The 24517-nt window shown below is 44.5% G+C and overlaps 1 protein-coding gene across 5 annotated transcripts in view; it reads left to right on the plus strand.

Moving 5' to 3' along the window:
- Nucleotides 1-23352, plus strand: part of RNF8 (ring finger protein 8) — a 36703-nt gene extending 13351 nt beyond the window's left edge. The window contains exons 3-8 of one of the 5 annotated variants that reach the window (XM_003818887.6): nucleotides 1181-1915; nucleotides 4197-4259; nucleotides 6415-6504; nucleotides 8725-8832; nucleotides 13263-13467; nucleotides 22851-23352. In XM_003818887.6, coding sequence (XP_003818935.1) covers nucleotides 1181-1915; nucleotides 4197-4259; nucleotides 6415-6504; nucleotides 8725-8832; nucleotides 13263-13467; nucleotides 22851-22867 — 1218 coding nt within the window. In that variant the 3' untranslated portion in view covers nucleotides 22868-23352. The remainder of the gene's footprint in view (nucleotides 1-1180; nucleotides 1916-4196; nucleotides 4260-6414; nucleotides 6505-8724; nucleotides 8833-13262; nucleotides 13468-22850) is intronic. The other 4 variants (XM_003818888.6, XM_008972293.4, XM_063604881.1 and 1 more) reach the window with 4 other exon arrangements.
- The last annotated feature ends 1165 nt before the right edge of the window (nucleotides 23353-24517 follow it).

Raw genomic sequence — 24517 nt, forward strand, 5'->3', positions numbered from 1 at the left:
TGATAGAGCCACATTACAAACCCAGGCAGTCTGACTCCAGGATCTGTGCTCTTAACCTCAATACTATGACTTCATTAAAACCATAAAAGTAAATTTTTATTTTATTTTATTTATTTTGGAGACAGAGTCTCGCTCTGTCACCCAGGCTGGAGTGCAGTGATGCAATCTTGGCTCACGGCATCCTCTGCCGCCTGGGTTCTAGTAATTCTCATGCCTTGGCCTCCCAAGTAGCTGGGATTACAGGCACCCACCACCACACCTGGCTAATTTTTGTATTTTTAGTAGAGAGGTGGTCTCACTGTGTTGGCCAGGGTGGTCTTGAACTCCTGGCCTCAAGTGATCCGCACACCTTGGCCTCTCAAAGTGCTGAGATTACAGATGTAAGCTGCCACTCCCAGACAGTAAATATTTATTAAGCATTTATTCTATGTGAGTCATTGTGCTAAGTGATTTACATGCATTATCTTATTCATTCCTCACTGGAACAGTGTGAAGTAGGTACTGTACCATCCCTGTTCTGCAGACAAAACTGAGGCATGGAGAGGTTAAGTAAATTGCCAAATGCTATGCAGACTATGAACCCACATCTGAGTCCAGAGCTCCAGCTCTTAACCGCTATCCTGTATTGCCCATATACCCCTGTTGATATTAATTGGGTCAGATCCTACCTGCCATTTGACCCCAGTACCAGATATAGTACTCTCTTTTTTTTGGTTTATGTGTGCTTGCCTGCTTACCAGTGCGTTAAGGAACCACATCCAGAGATAGCATTTGAACCTACTTCATGGACCTCACCCTTAGCTACTGCTTTCTTCACTAATAGCATTTTTTCTAGTTTTGGGACATTGCTCCAGTTTAGGTTAATAGAAGCTATCCAATTTCAGTTTCCTTTAATGCTATTCCATGTGTTTGAGTAAATTATCCACCAATAATAAGGTGATTCCTGCCTGTTATATGGCAGTTCTCTGTGGAGGCATGAATGTGAAATATAGGTAAAAAGCCAAAGCACTGCTTGACGAATGCTGTTTCTAAGGATGGTCGTTTATGAATCTTTCTTTTCTATTTGTTATCAAGAGTTTTCCTTCTGAAAAGGCAGAAGATTTTACAGCAGCAGGAGAGAGCTTCCTTTAAGAAGACGAAAATCATGAAGCTTATTTCTTCTTTCTTTCACTTTCCCCAGAGTCTAAATGGTGTTTGGCTGAACAGAGCACGTCTGGAACCTTTAAGGGTCTATTCCATTCAGCAGGGAGACTACATCCAACTTGGAGTGCCTCTGGAAAATAAGGAGAATGCGGAGTATGAATATGAAGTTACTGAAGAAGACTGGGAGACAATATATCCTTGTCTTTCCCCAAAGAATGACCAAATGATAGAAAAAAATAAGGAATTGAGAACTAAAAGGAAATTCAGTTTGGATGAATTAGCAGGTCCTGGAGCTGAAGGCCCCTCAAATTTGAAATCCAAAATAAATAAAGTGTCTTGTGAATCTGGTCAGTCAGTGAAATCACAGGGGAAAGGTGAAGTGGCCAGTACACCCTCTGACAATTTGGATCCTAAGTTGACTGCCCTTGAGCCAAGTAAGACCACAGGGGCTCCCATTTACCCTGGCTTCCCCAAAGTCACAGAGGTTCATCATGAGCAGAAAGCCTCAAACTCTTCAGCATCTCAGAGAAGCCTACAGATGTTTAAGGTGACCATGTCCAGGATTCTGAGGCTGAAAATACAGATGCAGGAAAAACATGAAGCCGTTATGAATGTGAAAAAGCAGACCCAAAAGGGGAACTCAAAGAAAGTTGTGCAAATGGAGCAGGAACTGCAGGACTTACAGTCCCAGCTGTGTGCAGAGCAGGCTCAGCAGCAGGCAAGAGTGGAGCAACTAGAGAAGACTTTCCAGGAAGAGGAACAGCATCTTCAGGTACCACACAGAAGGGAAGGGCAAGAGTGGTCTTCAGGGGTGGGGCAGGCACTTCATGAGTCTCTGGCCAGAGTTCTCAGTTTCTGGGCCAGGTACCAAATTCTGAGCACCAAAGACAGGAAATGGAATGGGAACAGTAAACTTTTGAGATAAGGGAAGGGGATTGAGTAGAGGGTTAAGGCTTCAGCATGCTGATGAGATCAGGAGCCAGAGTTAGAGTGCCAAGATAGGGTAAAGTGACCAGCAGAGCCAGCCAGGGCATAACTCATCCCAGGAGGCAAAGCTGAGGCAACTCAGAACCAACATGAATTCAGGGGGAAGTTAGGTGAAGGTCAACATGCCACAAAGCCACAGTATAGTCCAATTAAATCAATAGTTGTCTTCAAGACTTGTGTATCTTTGCTCTGTGGCCAAGGCCAAATCACTTAGTCTCAGGGCAGGTACAGGTCAGCTGGTTCCTCTGCCCTGGTACCTGACAGTTTGTTAGCTATAAAGGTTAGTTAACGCTGTAGCTAAGCCAGGAGGTGAGGGGCTAAAAAGGCAGAAAATGTTTTTGTTTCTATTTTGAGCAGCCAGCATGTGATGGGACAGATGCACCATGACTGCATTGTTGGGTTGAATGATAAACCACCTTCCACAGTGCCTATAGTAGGAAGGTAAAATAATGACTGTCTTAGCTGTATAAAGGTAAGACCAAATGTGTTTCCATCCCTCAGTCATTTGCTTAGATGACAAGCTCTTGCACAAAGCTTTAGGCTAGAGCAGATCCCGTCCCTGCTCAAAATGTCATTTCCTATCTGGCAGGAACCACACATTTTGCTCCCACCCAGTTGCTCAGATAATATTGAATGTCAAGAATTCCCCATTGTTGACTTAGAACTCAGACGGACCAGTCACAACTAAAGTGAATAAGCTTTTTGTTTGGGTTGCTCAGGGTAAGGAACAGCCAGGGGTAGTGTTGGCTTATTTCTGAGCAATTTATAAATTTCATTCTGATCTCTGCCATCCCCTTGAACTGACAGTATTAGCAAAGGCCATGGATTAAATAGGTCTTTTGAGAGTATACACTGCTTACTTATGTGTACCTTTTTGCTTCCCTTATCCAGCCTAGACTAGTTCTTGAAATTAATAGAGGGTGGTTTATGTCTACGTGTTTAGTATATCACACCTTCACCAGGACAGAACTCTCTGTAAAGGCTAATATGTTCAGGAACAAGTTACTGTTGCTTAATATTTGTGGCTGCTCTGGACATGCCTCAAGGTATAGCTGCAAAATCTTTTTCTGTACCAAAATGTTAAAGGCGAAAGGATTGGTTTAGAGAATTTCTCTGGGTATGAGTTGGTCGTGTATATATTGCTCATAGTGAAGTGTATCTAGTCCCTTGTTTATCAGCTGCATCTCCCTCTGCCCACCAAGCCCTAAGGCTTTATCCTATCCCCTACTACTTGTTTAGAAGCTCATTAAACCCTTGCTCCTTCACACTTTTTTTTTTTTAAGTACTCAAATTGCCTGGTACTAAGGAATTCTGGTGGTTATAAAGATGCTTACCAAATGGTTTTTGCCATTAAGGAATTTATCTTGTTGAGGAGGCAAGATGTTTCCTGCACACGATATAATCAGAGAATAGTTTTCAGTCAATATAGTAAATTAGAGAACAATTTCAAGTTGGCATATTAAATGGGTAGGTAATTCTTAAGGACAGAAGGGCCCAGAAGTTCTTTTGGAAGGTGCTGGACATATAGGTTAATGATCACCTGGAAAGCTTCCACATTGGAGGGGGCTGATGAGGAAATACAGCATAAGCTCAGGCAAGGAGAGAGGAGCAGCAGTGTATAAACTGAAGTGGTAAAGACTCAGAATGAGAGACAAGATGGCCAGAGTAGAGGGAAAAGAAGCATGCTAGATGTTGTGAGTGCCAGCACTGGGGATTACATCTGAGTTTAGGTATTTGGGGGCTCAGAAGTTCTCAGTTTACATCCTTTTGGGAATCATGGCGTTAGTCCATGAAGGAGGCTTGGACTGTTAGGCCATAGTATTTCCAGAACAACCCAATTGGTGGCTTAAAGCCAACAGTCCTGAAGTGTGCAGTATTTGAGCAGATAACTGCTCAAATTCTTTACTGCCAACAGCTTGAAGTAAAACAGGAGATTTTCCACCTGCTCCCTCACCCCTGTTGTTTCCAGATGCTCATACTAGCTGGTCTGCTCTGCTTGTTGCTGGATTGTGTTCCTTTTTTCTTTTCCCTGCAGAGAAACCTTCCATTTTGTTTTGGCTTTGCAGGGTTTGGAGATAGCGCAAGGAGAAGAGGACCTGAAGCAACAGCTGGCCCAGGCTCTGCAGGAGGTAACTTTGCCATAGGACTAAGATTATAGTGGGCTGTGGAGTGGGGAGCAAACAGGCATCACATGACCACTGGCGACCTCTGCTGCTTAGCCCATACCTCTGTGGCATCCCCAGTCTGTAAACAGAGCAGGTGGCAGCTGCTCACACCATCAGATCAGAGATTTGGAGCCTTACAAACATGCCAGACCTCAGCATGAAAACTTACATCTTTGTCTGAGCAGAAATTGCTCTGGTGAAGATGGAATGGAGCTTTAGCAGTTAAGAGGCTCTCTGGGGAAATGGCTCCACTTCTAGAAAGGTGAGGGCAGCAGAGGGAAAATGTGAGGTATGACTTGGCCACCAGGGCCCGTGAAGGCCTCTGTTACCGCAATGTTCCTGAGCTGTAGCCAACCAGAAACAATTCGGGAATGTTCCAGTTAAGCATTTTAGGCCAGGTTGAGAATGTGCAGTTTAACAATCAACAACATATATCAATTTATTGAAAAGGTAAAGCTCAACAGGACTAAAATTCTCCTAAAAGATTGCCTGTAATTTATTTAATTTAACCTGACTACTCTCATTTGATTATTTTTTTGTGTGCTCTTTTGCATCTTTAAAACCTACTATGTCTTCTACCTTTTATGTATTATGATTAGTAGTTCAGTGCCATTTAGTCAGGATGGTTCAAATCTCATTGGAGAGAGTGAGCAAATCGCATAGGAATTTGTTCAGGGGAATTTATCCTTTTATCGTAAACCTACTTCCCAACCTTACAGTGCTAACAGTCATACAGTATTGTAAGCACGACAGGGTGCCTGCCTTGATCTCCTTGAGGGTTGCACAAACAGCTTTGGAAAGAATTAGATGAAAATTAATTCAATCTTTTTAGAATTTTATTTTTTGAGCTTGTTTATTTTCTAGGGTGGGAGAGTAGGCATGTTTCCCATTTGGAACATTATTAAGTTAATATTCAGACATTGTTTTGAAATTGAAAAAGAATGTGGTTCTGCTAGTTGGAAATCCCTGAGGGATCACTGAGTACCCTGCACCCTCTCCTGAGACAGGAAAACACTCTATCATTTTGCATGTGATACTTTTAGACCGGGCACAGTGGCTCACGCCTGTAATCCTGGCACTTTGGGAGGCCCAGGCAGGCGGATCACCAGAGGTAGGGAGTTCAAGACCAGCCTGACCAACATGGAGAAACCCTGTCTCTACTAAAAATACAAAATTAGCCAGGCGTGGTGGCGCATGCCTGTAATCCCAGCTATTCAGGAGGCTGAGGCGGGAGAATCGCTTGAACCTGGGATGTGGAGGTTGTAGTGAGCTGAGATCGTGCCATTGCTCTCCAGCCTGGGCAACAAGACTCCGTCTCAAAAAAAAAAAAAAAAAAAAAAGTGATACTTTTAGGTCATGGTTCTATACCATCATGCCTGGGGGACATGCCACTCTCATGCAGTGGTGGTTTTTTGTTCCACTATGCTGATACTTTTGAAGGCTGTTCTTTACCAGACCATTATAAAAACTGTTTTTATAATGGTCTTTTGTAACTGATTTCCTGTTTAAATCACATAATACCTTCCTCTCCAATCTCCAAGAAACTACCACATCTTTTTAAACCCAGTGATTCATAAGTTCTCAGGGAATTTGACTATAGTTAGAAATGGGTCCAGACCTTCTTCACTGCCCTAAGCAGTCTGCCAGTCTTTGCTTTGAGTGGAAAAGAAAATAAAAAGATGTGTTTATATACAGCTCAAAAAACTTCTCTGAATGCTTTTCATACCTGTTATTTTCTTATGAACACTGAGGGAGGAGGGGGCACCTATTTTCCCATTTCCTTTTATTTTTATTTTGAGACAGTGTCTCGTTCTGTCACCCAGGCTGGAGTGCACACAGTGAAAGTTCTTCAGTTGACTTGGATGGCCACCAATGTTGGGTTAGTTTTAGAGGCCCTAGTCCATTTGGTGGCCGCCTTCCCTAACTGCCCTCTCCCCTGAAAAAAGCAGCAGGTAGATAAGATAGCCCAATGGAATAAAGGTATTATTTTGAAATTGCCAATTTATCGATCCCTGAACCACAAAGTCACTAACTAGAGGGAGAGAGCAGGCATGTTTGTGGCTAAAAGGAAGGATGCATTGTAGTTCATCCTGAGTATGTGTCTGCTATGTTTTTGCAGCATTGGGCTCTAATGGAAGAGCTAAATCGCAGCAAGAAGGACTTTGAAGCAATCATTCAAGCCAAGAACAAAGAATTAGAGCAGACCAAGGTACTGGAAAGAAGATGGAAGTTTAGAATTTGGTTAGTGCATGCAACTCAGCATTTTCAACAGTGCAGGGGTTGCTATGGAGAATAAAGAGAGAAGTTATGGCTGCTCCTTGCCTCTGGGGAAGTAATCTATAAAATTATAGAGGCCTATAGCAGGTTCTGCCTGTCAGACAACATCTATTTCCTTCCCTTGTTCAGAAGCAAAATGCTGGGAATAAGGCACTTGCATCCTGCATTCTAGTCCTTTGTCTATGGTGGGTACTCCTTCAGGGTGTGTCACTGATACAGACTGAGGAATATTGTAGTCAAGAAATAGTTCCTCCTGAACTATGTAATTTGAATTACATAAAGTAAAGTGAATTACTTAATGCAATTTCTTCCCATGTCAAATCAGGAGAACTCTTGAATTAGGGGTTATAAACTTAAATGCCCACCAGGGCCAGACTGGTAATCAAAGTGAGTGAAGTGGCCTGAATGTAAGAACACAGTAGGTAGCTGTGCGGGCTATGGCTTATTGGATGGGGTACTTGCCCACACCCCCATCCCTGGAGGCAACTCTTCTCTGCTCAGCCAATTGTTGCCATCCAGAAGTGCAGGCCCAGTGTTGTCAGATCTTCTGATTTTTCCACAGCAGATGAAAGTCCAAATGTTTAAGTGAAATATCCCAAATTTTAAATATTGGCAACAACTTCAGCTTTTTGTGTGTGTTTTCTTTAATATGAAGGCCAAACTAAACAAGTCTGCAGGGTGGATCCAGTCCACAGGCCACCAATTTGCAACCTCTGACTTGAAATTAATACCTGAGTCTGACTGCATCTCTCATCCCACCCCCTCCATGTACCAACCTAGAACTGAAGGAGGGACTTGTTTTAGTTGGTTTGATTTCCTGTTTAAATCACATAATACCTTCCTCTCCAACCTCCAAGAAACTGCCACATCTTTTTAAACCCAGTGATTCATAAGTTCTCAGGGAATTTGACTATAGTTAGAAATGGGTCCAGACCTTCTTCACTGCCCTAAGCAGTCTGCCAGTCTTTGCTTTGAGTGGAAAAGAAAATAAAACAATTAAAAATGAGCCAGACACTCAAATATACCTCAAATGGCCTATCCTCTCCCCCTCAGGGGCTCTTAATGCTTTTTGTTTTGGGGATGAAGTGCTAAAATAAATGTCTGCTTCAAGAGAGCATACCTAGGAGCCTCCTTAAAAAGTGTGTCCACACGCAGTCTGACTTCTTGGGGAAAGCCGGGGAGATGGTACTGCAGGCCTCTGCAGGAGTGGGAAGTGGCAGGTATCATAGAGCATGGAGCCTGAAGGTAATTCAAGAGGCCTCTCTCCAGCCTTCTGCCTCCAGCGGTGTACCTTACTTTATAGAAAAGGCAGCTGCAAAGAACACAGCAACTTTATAACTAATTCAAGTTTCCTGCCTCTGGACTATTCCTGCCTCTTTTCTTGTCCAGTGAGTTTTTAATTGTTTGGGATAATCTTATGTAATGTCTGAACTACAGCTTGCTATAAACTACTTAATGTCCCATCTGGTCTTGGGTGGTTGGTGTGGTTAGTATGTCACCTGCATTTTTCTCATTTGATTAATTTTGGGGAAGGAGACAGAAACTGCAATGCAAATACTGAAAAAGTGGTGTTTTAGTCCATTCAGGCTACTACAAAAAAGACCCATAAACTGCTTAGCTTAAAAACAACAGAAATTTATTTCTCACAGTACTGGAGGTTGGGAAATCCAAGATCAAGATGCTGGCATATTTGGTGTCTGGTGAGGGCTGTCTTCTGATTCATAGATGGAGTCTTGCCATGTCTATCCCTACATGGCGGAAGGGGCAAATGAGCTCTCCTTGGGCCCCTTTAAGGCCACTAACCCCATTTATGAGCATGGAGCCCTCATGACCTAGTCACCTCCCAAAGGCCCCACCTCTTAATACCATCACGTTTGAAAATAAGTTTCAACATGGGAATTTGGGAGGAAGCACAAACATTCAGACCATAGCAAGTAGGAAGAGGAAAGAAAGGAGGTTAGTGCTCTGTATTAGAAAACAATTATTGAGAAACAATAAGCCTTAGGGAAAGTGTTCTATTCTTAATGTTGCTGCACCAGAATGAATCACTCATTAAGACTGAATCCTCTTCTAAATAATTGACCCTGCTCCCTTTCCCATTTTGCATTTTTGTTGGTTCTCTGAATGACAGGTAGGATTGTGTGTCTTGCAGGAAGAGAAGGAGAAGGTGCAAGCACAGAAGGAAGAAGTTCTTAGCCACATGAATGATGTGCTAGAGAATGAGCTCCAATGTATTATTTGTTCAGAATACTTCATTGAGGTAATTATGAACAGTTGCTCACCCCTTCTTTTTTTTTTATTTTACTTTTTATTTTTATTTTTTTGAGACAGAGTCTCACTCTGTCAACCCAGGCTGGAGTGCAGTGCCGCGATCTCGGCTCACTGCAACCTCCACTTCCTGGGCTCAAGCAGTTCTTGTGCCTCAGCCTCCCAAGTAGCTGGGTCCCTTACAGGCACATGCCACCATGCCTGTCTAAGCTTTTGTATTTTTAGTAGACATGGGGTTTTGCCATGTTGGCTAGGCTGGTCTCGAACTCCGGACCTCAGGTGATCTGCCCACCTCAGCCTCCCAAAGTGCTGGGATTACAGGTGTGAGTCACCACACCCAGCCAACCCCTTCTTATTCTCCCAACCCTGAATGAAGCCTGGGCTACACAGGCTGCTTCTACTATAGGGGAACATTCTGAAGAGATTTTCTTCCGGGAACTTATAACTATTTGATTTCAAAGTCACCTCTAGAGATGACCACCTCTTATTTGTTTTTATAATCTTCTTTCCCTTCACTGTCCTTTTTTGGCATTTCATCTGTTCTTAAATGTTTATTTGGTATGATTAACATTTTTAGCTGCAATGAAGCCTTTATCTCTTTGTTGAGGAGAAAACAGGGCCAAATTAGATTTTGGAAGTATCAGAATAAAGCTGCTCAATAAAAGCTATTCTTTCTTTACTCTGAATGGGCACAATGCCGAGAATATGCTTATAGTGCAACCTTTTAAACGAGGGGGTAAACGTCATTAAAATGTGGTCACTTTGGGAATTTACGGCCCAAGTTGAATATATTTCAGGGACTCTGAGGCTCCTTATGGAAATGAAACCTCTACCATTTGTTAGCCTATCATATTTTTGCACTGGCTTATTTATTTATTTGACAAATGCTGCCATTTGTGACCAGTTCACCTTAGACCACAAATGTTAAATTCAAGTTGCTAAATGACAGTGCTATTCAGACTCCTTTAAAAAGAAGGCTAGGTGCAGTGGCTCACACCTGTAATCCCAGCACTTTGGAAGGCCGAGGCAAGAGGATCACCTGAGGTTAGGAGCTCGAGACCAGACTGGCCAACATGGTGAAACACCATCTCTACTAAAACTACAAAAATTAGCCAGACATGGTGGTGTGTGCATGTAGTCCCAGCTAGTCGGAAGGCTGAGGCAGGAGAATCACTTCAATTTGGGAGGCGGAGGCTACAGTGAGCCGAGATCATGCCACTGCACTGCAGCCTGGGTGACAGAGCAAGGCATGAAAAAAAAGAAAAAGAGAAAGAAAAATGTAGGCCGGGTGCAATGGCTCATGCCTATAATCCGAGCACTTTGGGAGGCCAAGGTGGGCGGATCACCTGAGGTCAAGAGTTCCAGATCAGCCTGGTCAACATGGCAAAACCCCGTCTTTACTAAAAATACAAAAATTAGCCAAGCATGGTGGCATACACCTGTAATCCCAGCTACTCGGGAGGCTGAGGCAGGAGAATTGCTTGAACCCAGGAGGCAGAGCTTGCAGTGAGCCGATATCGCACCACTGCACTCCAGCATGGGTGACAGAGTGAGACTCCGTCTCAAAAAAAAAAAAAAAAAAAAAAAGAAAAACACATATACACACAGCTTTCTTTTCTCAGGTGATCTTTAGGGAAGTTGGGTCTGTTAGCCTCTTGAAAAATCTCTCCTGGGCAGAACTGTTTCTTTTGCTCTGGGTCCGTTTAGACTTCAGATCGTAACTTCTCCCATAATTTCTAGTCATCTGATTCTCTACTTTGGAGAAGTTCTATGTTGTTTTGACAGGGCTTATGGACTCTATAAGAGGAAAACAAGGAACGGGGGTTGAAATAAATGATGAGTTAGCCAACCTGGAGCATCTGCAGATACATATAAGACATAAACAACTTGACTTGTGTTTTGTTTACAGAATACTGTCTTATCTACTCTACTGGTCACCTCTTAAAATTCGTCTCAGAAATATGTTTTATTTTATTTATTTATTTGTTTATTTTTGAGACAGAGTTTCACTGTGTCGCCCAGGCTGGAGTGCAGTGGCGCAATCTCGGCTCACTGCAGCCTCCTCCTCCTGGGTTCATGTAATCCTGCCTCAGCCTCCCGAGTAGCTGGGACCACAGGCACCCGCCACCACACCCGGCTAATTTTTTTGTATTTTTAGTAGAGATGGGATTTCATCATGTTGGCCAGGCTGGTCTCGAACTCCTGACCTCAGGTGATCTGCCTGCCTCGGCCTCCCAAAGTGCTGGGATTACAATGAGCCTGGCCAGATGCTTCATTTTTATCAGATAGGTTTTCAGTACTGTTTATGAGAGCTTGTCTCATGTAATAAACACAATGTTTCCTAGCTTCTGTGCTCAACTTGGCATTTGAAAAATACGTAGGCCGGGCGCGGTGGCTCACGCCTGTAATCCCAGCACTTTGGGAGGCCGAGGCGGGTGGATCACGAGGTCAGGAGATCGAGACCATCCTGGCTAACACGGTGAAACCCCGTCTCTACTAAAAATACAAAAAATTAGCCGGGCGTGGTAGCGGGCGCCTGTAGTCCCAGCTACTCGGGAGGCTGAGGCAGGAGAATGGCGTGAACCCGGGAGGCGGAGCTTGCAGTGAGCCGAGATCGCGCCACTGCACTCCAGCCTGGGCGACAGAGCGAGACTCCGTCTCAAAAAAAAAAAAAAGAAAAAAAAAAAAAGAAAAATACGTAATATCTGTGTTATTTTGCACTGTTATCCTAAGAGCAGGAATGAGCATTTTTGAGCCTCAGAAAAAGTTGTATCTTAGGAGATGTACATAAACAAGAGTAACAAAAAGGTTTGTATTCTTCTGAGTGAAAAGGGCTCAGGCAGAAATTGACCAGAGGGATTACTCAGAGGAGCCCCACAAATACAGGCTTCCTTTTGCTTTCTCTCTTCATTGGCACATTACTTAGATATTCAGGTGTTGTCAATGAACCCACTACATTTTTACTTTTTTAGTTTCTTTTTTGCCCAGCATTTTTAGTTGCCTTCTATATTATTTTACTTTTTTAGTTTTAGAGATGATATCTTATATAATTCTGTATACTTAATATTTAGTATGTGTTCCCTTTCATATGTTAATTAGCAAGACATAAATTTGTTTTTCTTTTTAAAAAATTTGTTTTATAAAAGCATCAGATTGGTGGAAAATAATACTTTTTATTGTTTGTTTTTGTTTGTTTGTTTGTTTTTTCCAGACAGTGTCTCACTCTGTCGCCCAGGCTGGAGTGCAGTAACGCCATCATGGCTCACTGCAGCCTCTAGCTCCCAGGCTCCAGTGATCCTCCCACCCCAGCCTCCTGAGTAGCTGGGACTACAGACTGTGCCACCATGCCTGGCTATTTTTTTTTCCTTTTTTTGTAGAGATAGGGTTTCATCATGTTTCTCAGACTGGTCTCAAATTCCTGGGCTCAAGCAGTCCACCTTCTTCAGCTCCCCAAGTGCTGGGATTACAGGTGTAAGCATTCACGCACTTAATAGTCCTACTCATATCCAATAACATTTTGTTTGCAAGGTGGCCAGCCCACATTGGGAGTGTGGTCTAAGTTGGTGGTCTGAAAAAGACAAATCAGTCTGCCTGGAACCTGAGTCTGTGACCTTAACTTTAAGAAAAGAATTCTCAAACATAAAGCTTAAAATTTCCCAACCCAGGCCAGGCGTGGTGGCTCACACCTGTAATCCCAGCACTTTGGGAGGCCGAGGCGGGCAGATCACGAGGTCAGGAGATCGAGACCATCCTGGCTAACACGGTGAAACCCCGTCTCTACTAAAAATACAAAAAATTAGCCGGGTGTGGTGGCGGGTGCCTGTAGTCCCAGCTACTCGGGAGGCTGAGGCAGGAGAATGGCGTGAACCCAGGAGGCGGAGCCTACAGTGAGCCGAGATCGCGCCACTGCACTCCAGCCTGGGGGACAGAGTGAGACTCCATCTCAAAAAAAAAAAAAAATTTCCCAACCCTAAAAACGATTTCTGCCTCTGTCACCCTGGCCGGAGTGCAGTGGTGTGATTTTGTCTCACTGCAACCTCCATCTCCTGGGTTCAAGCAATTCTCGTGCCTCAGCCACCCAAGTAGCTGGGATTACAGGTGTGCACCACTGTGACTGGCTAATATTCGTATTTTTAGTAGAGACGAGGTTTTACCATGTTGCCCAGGCTGGTCTCAAACTCCTGACCTCAGGTGACCCACCCACCTTGGCCTTCCGAAGTGCCGGGATTACAGGCATGAGCCATCATGCCCGGCCCAACCCCAAGAATGATTCTGATACTCTTTATAAGCCCTTAAGATGGGATTGTTGTTAATTTTCCATTTGGCCTTTGAAATTCACTCCTGTCCTAACTTTGAGATCACAAGCATCCTGAGAAAGTAAGCATGAAAGTTCTGATACGTGTGTCCACATTCCTATTGTAGGCTGTCACCTTGAACTGTGCCCACAGTTTCTGCTCGTACTGTATCAATGAATGGATGAAGCGGAAGATAGAATGCCCCATTTGTCGGAAAGACATTAAGTCTAAAACATACTCTTTGGTTCTGGACAATTGCATTAATAAGATGGTAAATAATCTGAGCTCAGAAGTGAAAGAACGACGAATTGTTCTCATTAGGGAACGAAAAGGTGAGTGGGTGTGAGAATTCCTACCCCTCAAGAAAGGACTTATTTACTTCCAAACTTCAACAAATATTTTTGGAAAGAGAAAGAGTCAGATAAACAATTCTTGAACTAGGGAAGAGATGGAATAAATGGGGAGGAGTAAAGGGAGTTAAAGATAATGCATGAGAGGAAGAGTTGAGATAGAATTAACCGCAACTGTTACTTGAGCAGCAGGGAAGTGGGAGGCTAAGTATGTGTGCCTTGGTTGTGGGGGGATAAAATGAAGATGTGATTTAAAAAAATACACACAGTCTGACGTTTTGCTGTACCAGTCACTAGATGGTGCTGTTGTCAAGACACTTCAGTTGCTGTCCAGGTGTTGAAAAAACCTTGAGTTAAGTATACAGTGAGTTATAAATAGGATAGTAGGGCCAGGAATCTGATGCTGACTTGCAAGCACCTGTGGTTTGAAACTGGTCCTCTGCTGGTCAGCCAGAATGGAGGCAGCAGGCTTGTCACAGAGGCTGAGCAGGACGTGTGTCTGAGCCTCTTATGCCCAAGGAAGACATTCTGACCTGTGGGAGGGCAGAGTAGACTTTGAAAGCTGGTTCTTTGGAACTGAAGTTTTACCACTTTACTAACAGCTGTATGCTACTGGGTTTTGTGCCTAAATTTAATCCCCTACAGATTTTCACTTCCAAGAGCTACTTGATCTGACAGAATCCCATTGTTCTTCCTTTTCACCTCCCATCACTCCATAAGCATTTACAGGAATACTACACTAGGCATCAGGAGAAAAAGATAAATAAGACATTATTTCAGCCCTTACGGCACAAACAGTGTGGCGCAGGAGATAGAAAGGCAAGTAGATAGTGTGATGAGTTCCTTATCAGGGTGCTATGAAACTTCAAAGGAAGGGACACACCTGATTTGGCCTGGGGAGGTGCAGGTATGGGAAAAAGCTTCATCAAGGAAATGACATTTGAATGAACCTTAAAGGTTCCCTAGGAGGTTAGCTTTCTAAGCAGAGGCAGTAGCACAAGCAAAACACAGAGGCATGAGAAGCAGTGACCTGTCCTGCCCCAGTTCCCAGTGTGGCCCACACAAGACATAATATTCACATGATGTCAAGGCTTAGAAAGTATCTACGGAGGCTTTGTGAATTTTTTTTCTTCCCTCTTTCCCTTTTTGAGAGGAGCAGTGATCTGGGAATCCAGATTTGGCCAAGATCAGCTGAGTCGGGGGACGGGGTTGGGGGGTGGACCTAGGGACACCCATGGGCTTTCTTTGCACAGTCTACCACCTAAGTTCCTTCCCTGCAATCTAAGCATGGCAAATGGCTTCACAAAACATCAGGGAAAGAAAAGGCTGGGCACGGTGGCTCATGCCTGTAATCCCAGCACTTTGGGAGGCCAAGGTGGGCAGATCACGAGGTCAGGAGTTCGAGACCAGCCTGGCCAACATGGTGAAAGCCCGTCTCTACTAAAAATACAAAAATTAGCTGGGCGTGGTGGCGCACACCAGTAGTCGCAGCTACTCAGGAGGCTGAGGCAAGAGAATCGTTTGAACCTGGGAGGCAGAGGTTGCAGTGAGCCAAGATCGCACCACTGCACTCCAGCCTGGATGACAGAGCGGGACTCTGTCTCAAAAAAAAAAAAAAAAAAAAGGAAAGAAGGGCCCTGGGCCCTGTGTCCTAAGTTTACGCCTGACTCCTATTACACAGAGTTAATTCTGCAGAGTAATAACAGATCCCCCTTTTCTCTCCAAAGGCTAAAGAGGGTGTCTCTCACTTTTTTGGTAACACTAGGGGGCTACACAGTAAAATAAGTCAGCTTCCCTGTTACATGCATTGGCTGGGAGCAGTTCTGGCACCCATCTTGGTTTCTGTAGTTATCACACTGAATGCAGCTTTGAAGTTTTCTCTAGAGACAGACAGGTTTTCTGAGACCTGATTTAGGGAAAGACATGCCAGAGCTATCAACAGCTTCACTGGGTTTAGAGAAAATTCTCAGTTTAAATACCAACCTTCCTTCCATATTCCAGGGCCAATTGAAAGCTGGTTGAATCCCTGTTGGATGGGAATTTTTAAAAAGGACCAAATTTAGGATCTGGAAACTAGGATTGGCAAGCCTGTAATTGTCAGAGTCCCATCACTGCAGGCTCTGGAGCAGGAATTGCTCTTATAAATTCAGAGGAGACCTGCCTGCCTGTGGCCACAGGGTGTTGCCCATGCAGACATGCCTGTATTCTGATTTCACCAAGAACAGCCTCACTTCTAGGCCTCCTGGGCTAGTTATTGAAGTTTCATATGTCAGTGGGAGGAGTAGAGTCTCATGACTGATTAGCCATTGATCACTTGTGTGAGACCAGAGGAGAGGAAGAGGATGGGAATGTTAGGATGCTGGGTCCTGAGTTGGAGATGGATGCTCTGGAGCTAGGACAGATAACAGACATTCAATAAGTCTTGTATCATGAGTCACTGTGGCTCTCTGGGATATTGACATGAGATTTTTTCTGAATGGAAAAGTTTTTTTTGAAATCCCCTATAGAGTATCTCCCTCTGGAGCTGGTGAGGTGAGAGAGCAGTCTTCTGTCAGCTGCTCCCCTCCCGTTTCTTCCGTTCTCATTCGATGTTGGTTGACAAGAGTGTTAAAACTCTTGTGTTTTGCTTTTCCTAGCGGTTTCTTTGGGTTGTACTCAGAAAAAAACAAGCAATGTAGAAATAAAATCTCCTTGGTCCTTTAGAACAGTGATTTTCAACCAAGGGGCTTTTTCAAACTACATTCCTTAGCTCCCTTGCTACTATTTTTTTTTTTTTTTTTTGAGACGGCGTCTTGCTTTGTTGCGCAGGCTGAAAGGCTGAAGTTTAATGGCGCAATTTTGGCTCACTGCAACTTCCCCCTCCCGGGTTTAAGTGATTCTCCTCCCTCAGCCTCCTGGGTAGCTGGGATTACAGGTGCACGCCACCACGCCCAGCTCATGTTTGCATTTTTAGTACAGACGGGGTTTTACTGTGTTGGCCAGGCTGGTCTCCCAACTCCTGACCTCAGGTGATGTACCCCCCTCAGCCCCCCAAAGTGCTGGGATTACAGACATGAGCCACTGCGCCTGACCCCTTGCTGCTGTAATAGTGAATTGTGGCTACTAGTGAGAGTGTGCCATGGCCTTCACGTGTGCTGAGGTGGGGAGAGGCATTTGTGAACTATTGTGTGAATCTGTGACACAAAGACCCCTCCAGAGGTTGGGGGTGTCTGGGAAGATGGATCCAGGTCAGACCACATGGCCTGTATCTCTTGCCAGCTTCTTATAGGCTAAGTAGAGGGTGGACCTAACACAGGGCAGGAGAAACTGGCAAAGCCCAGGCTCTGAAGAGTATCCATCAGCCCACCTGTAAGGCTTTCCCTGATATTGCCCATCCTTCTTTGCTGAAAGACAGCCTTTTAAAGGGATGTTTGAGGGAGTGGCAGCAGTAATCCTCTCTCTTCCAGAGAGAATACTTGTTAGCTGGTAGTTGTAACCTACTCAGTCCTGTCCCTGGAGAATCAGGGTCATTTGCATGAAGTCAGCATTTCTGCCTGCCTTGTATAAGACAGTGTTTGTCTAAGGGGAAATGGATCTTGGCAAGGTCAGGATGAGGCAGGAGTGTCCACATGCTTGTACTCAGATAGTATATAACACTGTATTCTTAAGATTTTTTTTTTTTTGAGACGGCGTTTCGCTCTTGTTGCCCAGGCTGGAGTGCAATGGCGCGATCTCGGCTCACCACAATGTCCGCCTCCCGGGTTCAAGCAATTCTTCTGCCTCACCCTCCCAAGTAGCTGGGATTACAAGCATGTGCCATCATGCCCGGCTAATTTTGTATTTTTAGTAGAGATGGGGTTTCTCCATGTTGGTCAGGCTGGTCTTGAACTCCCGACCTCAGGTGATCCGCCCACCTCTGCCTCCCAAAGTGCTGGGATTACAGGCGTGAGCCACCGCGCCTGGCTCTTAAGATTTTTTTACTTTAAACAATGTATGCAGGGCGGGCGCTGTGGCTCACGGCTGTAATCCCAGCACTTTGGGAGGCTGAGGGGGCACGGATCATGAGGTCAGGAGTTTGAGACCAGCCTGACCAACATGGTGAAACCCCATCTCTACTAAAAATACAAAAATTAGCCGGGCGTGGTGGTGCACACCTGTAATCCCAGCTACTCAGGAGGCTGAGGCAGGAGTATTGCTTGAACCTGGGAGGCTGAGGTTGCAGTGAGCCGAGATCATGCCACTGAACTCCAGCCTGGGCAGAGTGAGACTTTGTCTCAAAAAAAACAAAAAAGAAGAAGAAAAGAAAAAGTATGCTTTGCAAAATTGTAATGGGATAGAACAAAATTGTAATGGGATAGTAACATTATTGTTACTAGAAGCTTTTTAATTTCTCTATCACCACTTCCCTATTCATCTCCCTTCTTTTTCTTTTTTCCTTTTCTTCTTTTGTGTCCTAGTATCCTTCCTTATCATCAAAATGTAGTTTTTCCTCTGTTTAATTTCTTTCCTTTGTCTTTTTTTTTTTTTTTTTTTTTTTTGAAAAAGGCTGGCGTGCAGTGGCATGATCACGGCTCACTGTAGCCTTGGCCTTCTGGGCTCAGGTAATCCTCTTACCTCAGCCTCCCAAGTAGCTGGGACCACAGGCATGTGCCACCACACCCAGCTAATTTTTTGTATTTTTTGTAGAGATGGGATTTCACCATGTTGCCCAGGCTGATCTTGAACTCCTGAGCTCGAGCAATCCACCCGCCTCAGCCTCCCAAAGTGCCAGGATTACAGGTGTGAGCCACTGCGCCTGGCCTAATTTTTTTCCCCTATCACTCTTATTGGCACCTCAGAATACACAGTTTGAAATGAGAAGGGCATCACAGGAACTATTCACCTAGTGAAACTTAGTAGAAGTCTGCTGTGGGATTAATTGGACTGTATGGAGTAGCAACCCAGGAAGTCCTAGAACCTTGAATTCTTTATTGTCTCTGTAATCCTTGTGATTTCCGAATGGTCCTTCCATCTGGAGGTCAAAAGGCTGTTCTGTGACTTTGTGCTCTGTGGTAGAGTGTCTTCTGCCTTTCACCAAAAGCTACTACCGCCCTGCAGGCACCCGGAAAAGTTTTCACAGCTTAGGAGAGTGGCCTTCCTAGATGCTATTAATCATCTTTCAGTACACCCTAAATATATGGAAGATTGAGTTTGAGGGAACCATGCATGCCAGAGTTGAGAGATCCAGGGCTGACTTTGACTGCTGGGCTACAATAGCTTTAAATACACCCTGAGGAGTCCAATGCAGGAGAGTCAGTGACTCCAATGAGCCCCGCACCATGTTGTACTGAAAGTGAAAATCAGTGCTTGCTGGCCATGGTGGGATCCCATCGCTGCTGGAGGCTGCAGCCCAGCTATCAGCCCACCAGCCTAGCTTGTCCATCAGGCTGGGAAAAGGGCCTGGAGATGGAACATGAGCAGTTCTGGCCATCTCTGGTGTTCAGCAGGAGACACTTCAGATTGTTCATTGCTATTTCCCACAGTAAAATTTTCTCCTGCCCTCTTTTGATTTTTAGTGATAACACAGTTATTTTGGCCCTCTAAAAAATGGATCCTCCTTCCCTCCTAACGTGTAATTTTATGATTTTTCATACCTACTTCCAGGAATGTCTATTGTAGGAGACAACCCGTGCAAATATAGAGTAGCGTCATTAACCAAAGCAGCTTTTCTTTGAGTTTCTTGGTTAACCCTAGATGAACACTGAGTATTTTTAGAGCAAGCTCAAATAAGTTGATATTCTATGAACTAATCATAGAGAATGGCTGATTATACCTTATCAGCTGGATATATATTCTGTCCAACTGCCTACTGCTATGGTTCTTAAGAAATCTGATATAACTAGACATGCTCCTTTTCCTGGCTAGGGCTTCTACTTCAGTTACTTTCTGTATCCTGGAGAGTTTGGACTGCTTTTACCCTTGTCTCATTAAACTTGAACCAGAACCAACCCCAAAGAAATATCTCTTCCTTGCTTCCTTTCTTCTGGGTCTTTCCTTTTTTTCTGTCTCCCAGGCTGAGTGCAGTGGCATGATCTCAGCTCACTGCAAACCTCCGCCTCCTGGCCTCAAGCATCCTCCCATCTCAGCCTCCCTAGTAGCTGGGGCTACAGGCGTGCGCCACCATGCCTGGCTAATTTTTTGTATTTTCTGTAGAGATGGGGTTTCATTATGTCGCCTGGGCTGGTCTTGAACACCTGGGCTCATAGGATCAGCCCACCTCAGCTTCCCACAGTGCTGGGGTTATAGGCATGAGCCACCATGCCCAGTCCTGGGTCTTTCCTTTTTCTTAGCACCTACTAAATGCTAAGTGCTTGGGGATAAAAGCAAAGAGGGCATGTGCAGCCTCTCCCCTCATGGAACTTTTGCTCTAAGTGCAGGCCCTAGGCTCCCTATAGTAAAGTCCTACAATATGAGAAATAAAGGGTGCTAAGTCAAGGAAAGGCTTCCCTGAGTCAGTGAAGGACATGGAGTGTATTTTAGGTGAAAGGACAAGAAGCAAAAGCAAGGGGTTTTTAGGGGCTGAGAGAAGTACAGAGTGCTAGAGAGAATATTGAGCATTCAGCCTGGAAAAGTCGGCAGGACTGGGTCATGCAGGGTGTTATAGACATGTTGCAGAGTTAGTCTAGGGGCAGGGGGAAACTATCAGAAGATATGAAGTGGAGATCTGACTGTTGATGTTTGTGTTTTTCTGGATAGGTTAGTCTGGCTGTAGTGAAGAGACGACATGGTGATGGGAACAAGAATAAAGGCAGTAATCATGGCCAGTGATGATGGTGGCTAGGTTAGAGAAGTAGCAGTAGGGATGGCCAGAGTGGATAGATTCAAGAGGTAGTTATGGAGGTAGAGTCCACAGGTCTGTGGGACTGATGTGCTGTGGGGACTGCAAGGGAGCTCAGATCATGTCTAGGTTTCTTTCTATTGGTGCACCTGAGTTGATCATGATGCATTTACTAAAATAGGAGTAGTTGGAGCAGACAAATTTAGTTTTCAACTGGAAAGTTTAAGGCACCTGAGGACATCAATGGAGCTATTCAGTGGTTATTTGAATGTGTGGATCTGGAGCCTGAAGGACAGGCCAAGTTGAGATTCTAGGTTTGGGGATCATGAGCCATGGAAGTGGATGAACCACCGTTACCCTCTCTGTGGTATTAAGAGCCAAAGGGCAAGTTCTTAGCCATGAGAAACACCAACATTAGGGGATGAGTAGTAGAAGAGGGGCCTGCAGGGCAGACTGATGAATGGCCAAAGAGAGAGATGGAAAAAGAGGGATGTGGGGCAGGGATGTGGGGCAGGCAGAGCTGGCACATGCCTGTCCTCACAGCTACTTAGGAGGCTGAGGTGAGAGGATCACTTGAAGCCAGGAGTTCAAGACCAGCCTGGGCAACATAGTGAGACCCCCATCTCAAAAAAAAAAAATTAGGCATGGTGGCACATGCCTGTGATCCCACCTACTCAGGAGGCTGAGGCTGGAGCATCCCTTGAACCCAGGAGTTTAAGTCTTCAGTAAGCTGTGACTGTGCCACTGTACTCCAGCCTGGGCAAAAGAGCCAGACCCCATCTCTTTTAAAAAAAAAAAAAAAAAGACATTACATGGTGTCCTTTGAGCCTTCCTGGCCACACTCTTGTCTAGGGTAGATCCCCCCATTACATTGACCTATTATTTCTTTGAAAGCATTTACCAGATTGAAACAATATTTGTTAGTGTACTCTTGCCTCTAGATTTCTGAACTCCTTGAGGGCAGGAATTTTATCTTTCTCCTTGTAGTATTTTCAGGGCATTGGAGAGTGTTTGGCACCTGGTAGCTCTTCAGTAAATATGTGTTTATGAAGAGTTATAAAGTGAGAAGTCAGCGTTTGAAATGCTGCTGAGACATTAAACAAGATAAGGATGAAAAATTGCCCATTGAGTGTGCAGGCATGTGGGATATCGGTGACTTTATCTAGTACAAGTTGTGGGGGATGGTGGAGTCAGAAGTCAGTTTACAGTGATTGGGGAGTGAGTATGAGGTGAGGAAGTACAGAAAGAATAGATAACTTCTTCACAAAATTTGGCTGTGACTAAGATGGGGAGGACCACCACCAAAAGAAGGCTGTATTTGGAGGAGGAAGTAGGGTGAAATGGGGTTTTTGTTGTTTTTTAAAGACAAGAGATTCGAGCATGTTCAATTGCAGATTGAAAGGAGCCTGTACAGAAGGGCATGCTGGAAAGCCAAGATAGCAGGTAGGGCATGACTCGTTGGAAAGCAGGGGAAGACAGGGAGTACAGAGCTCAGAAAGCAATTAGTCTTTAAGAGGAGAAGGGTGCATTCTTTGTTTTATAGAAAGAAGAGTATCGTGGGGGGGTGGGGCAAGGAAGTTTGCTTGAGGGGTGTCCAGAGAATTTCTTTCTTGTGGCTTCTGTATTCTTCTGTGAGCTAATAGTTGAGGCTGTTAGCTAAGAGGGAGGGAACCCCACTTGGTTCTCTCTCTCCAAGGCTGAGGGCATGCCCAGCCCCAAGGCCCACCACCTCAAAGGCTACCCAGAAGTGGGAGACGAATAACTTCTGTAGTCCTTTCAATCCCCCTACCAAAGCATTCCAGAATTCAGTCTCAGAGAAAGGGGACAATTTGGTTGGTGACTTTATTGTGCCTTTGGCATAGGCCAGGATTCCCACAAGGTAGCGGACTATTGGAAAAGCCTGGAGGCTAGTAAGTAAACAGCCTTTCTTGTCCCCTCCCTCTCTGAACACAGGAAGAATTCCCGCCTCTCCCTGCCTATTCCTGTATATAATTCATTCCTTTCTTTAACATCTTTAACAGATATATTGAGGGCCAGATTTGTGCTAGGCACTGTTCTAGATGCTGAGAATGTAAAAAGTGAAAATCTAAGTTAGATGTAATTCATGCTATGGAGAAAAATCAAGCAAGAAGGGGAGAAGGGGTGATGGTGAAAGCCTTGGCAATTCTTGATAGGGTAATCAAGGAAGGCACCTCTGAGCAGGAACTCCTCTGAAGGAGGCGGCCATGCTGCCATGTAGGGAAAGAGGGAATGGTAAGGAGGAGCATGCTGGTATGTGGGAGGGGCAGCAAGGAGGCTAGTGCTGGGGAGTGGGTAGGAGAGGAAGCTTGAGCAAGATGCAGATTTTGTAGGGCCTTGTAGGCCTTTGAAAGGACTTTGACTTTAACTCACTGTGAGAGGAATGAGGAGTGGGCTTTGAGCAGAGAGTGACATGATCTGACTTCTGTTTTCTCAGTTCGCTATGGCTGCTGTGTGAGGAAGAGACAGGGTGGCGAGGCTGGAAGCAGGGAGTCCACGGAAGGGAAATACAGGCTCCTCATTTATTTATTTCTCTTCTTTTTCTCCAAAGCAAAGAGATTGTTCTGAAGACCGTGCTCTAAGGGCATTTGAAAGACTGCCAGGCAGTGCGAGCCTGAGATGGTCTGGAGGATTCCCTCTAGCCGTGACTCCGCTGCTCTGAAGGTCAACTGAGAAGTCTTGTGGGACAGAGACTTGAGTTAGGAAGCCCTCAGTCACTTGCCTTCCACGGTGGCCAGCCCTGCTGCCATCATTGGCTGAAGCACCACCAGGATTCACGGCACCCAACTGCTTCAGGGTACTTCGTAGACTCTGCCTCACTACATGTCGAAAGAGTTATTTGAGTTCTCTTCTGTTTTTTTTTTTAATTTGTTGTTGTTGTTACTGTTTTGATACCTCGGAAACACCTCCGTTGACAGTTGTTTTGGATAGGTTGGGTGTCCCCATGGCTGCCTCTGAAGGCAGTGTCTATTTTGAGAGGATGGCTTACCTCTTCTTTGTGAAAATACTATCTCATTTCCTGGAAATAAAATGTAAAACCTGTCAGTTGCTCAGCTGGGCTTTGGTGTATTTACCTTCCTTCCCTTCCTGCTCCCAGACAGTCTCACAAGTAAACACCAGCAGCTCATAGATTACAACCAAGAAAGTGACTGTATCAGATGATAGACTTCAAGTGAATGTCAGCCTAAGAGGCCAAGCTGCAGATCATGGCAACAGATGAGCTCTGTTAACCCCCTGACTGTCGTGTTTCCTTTTTATTACAGAGGTGGGTCACTGTTTACCTTGTTTCAGGGGTGGGAGGAACTCCTTTCCTTCAGCTGGCATTTGAATGTTTCCAAATCTATTTTATCTGACGTCATGAACACACAGGCAATGATTTTATGACAACTTGATGTGCTTTTTTCTTTATTTTTCTTTTACATTAGAAGTTTTCTCTCTTTTTCCACCTCTCCTTTATTTTTAATTTTAATTTTAATTTTTGAAACAAGATCTGACTCTGTTGCCCAAGCTGGAGTACAGTAGTGCAATCTCAGCTCACTGCAACCTCCACCTCCCAGACTCAAGCCATCCTCCCACCTCAACCTCCCAAGTAGCTGGGACTACAGGCATATGCCATCACACCCAGCTAATTTTTGTTTTTCTGTAGAGACAGGGTTTCACCATGTTGGCCAGGCTGGTCTCAAATTCCTGACCTTAAGTGATCCACCTGCCTAGGCCTCTAAAATGCTGGAATTACAGGCGTGAGCCACCATGCCCAGCCTATACCCCATGTATTTTCATAAAGGGTTGGAAACTACTGACTTGCCAACTTTTTAAGGATGGTAGGGATTTTTTCTTTGTTGAATATACTGTGAATTTTGGGATTCTGGAGTCCTTAGTCTTCATTTCCATTCTTCTGCCCATGATTACTGATCAAAATACTGGTAGAGTCATGGAGGAAGTAAGTTAAACGTGGAAAAAATGCTTTAAAAGTACTTACTATAACCACATCATAAGAATTCTGGAAAAATAGAGAACAAAAGGAAAAGATTGTTACCACCTTGATTTAATAACTTCTTGTTTCCCCAAACATGTGTTTTGTTTATAGATTGCATGGGTATATGTCAATTTTTATATGTTCTGTCTTTAGTTTACATATTGTAATTCATTTTTAAGAGAGTACAGACATACACTTTTTGAGTAGGCAATATGTTCACATAGTTTGAAATTAAAGGTACA

This window comes from Pan paniscus, chromosome 5 (assembly GCF_029289425.2).
Source record: "Pan paniscus chromosome 5, NHGRI_mPanPan1-v2.0_pri, whole genome shotgun sequence".
Classification (NCBI taxonomy): domain Eukaryota; kingdom Metazoa; phylum Chordata; class Mammalia; order Primates; family Hominidae; genus Pan; species Pan paniscus.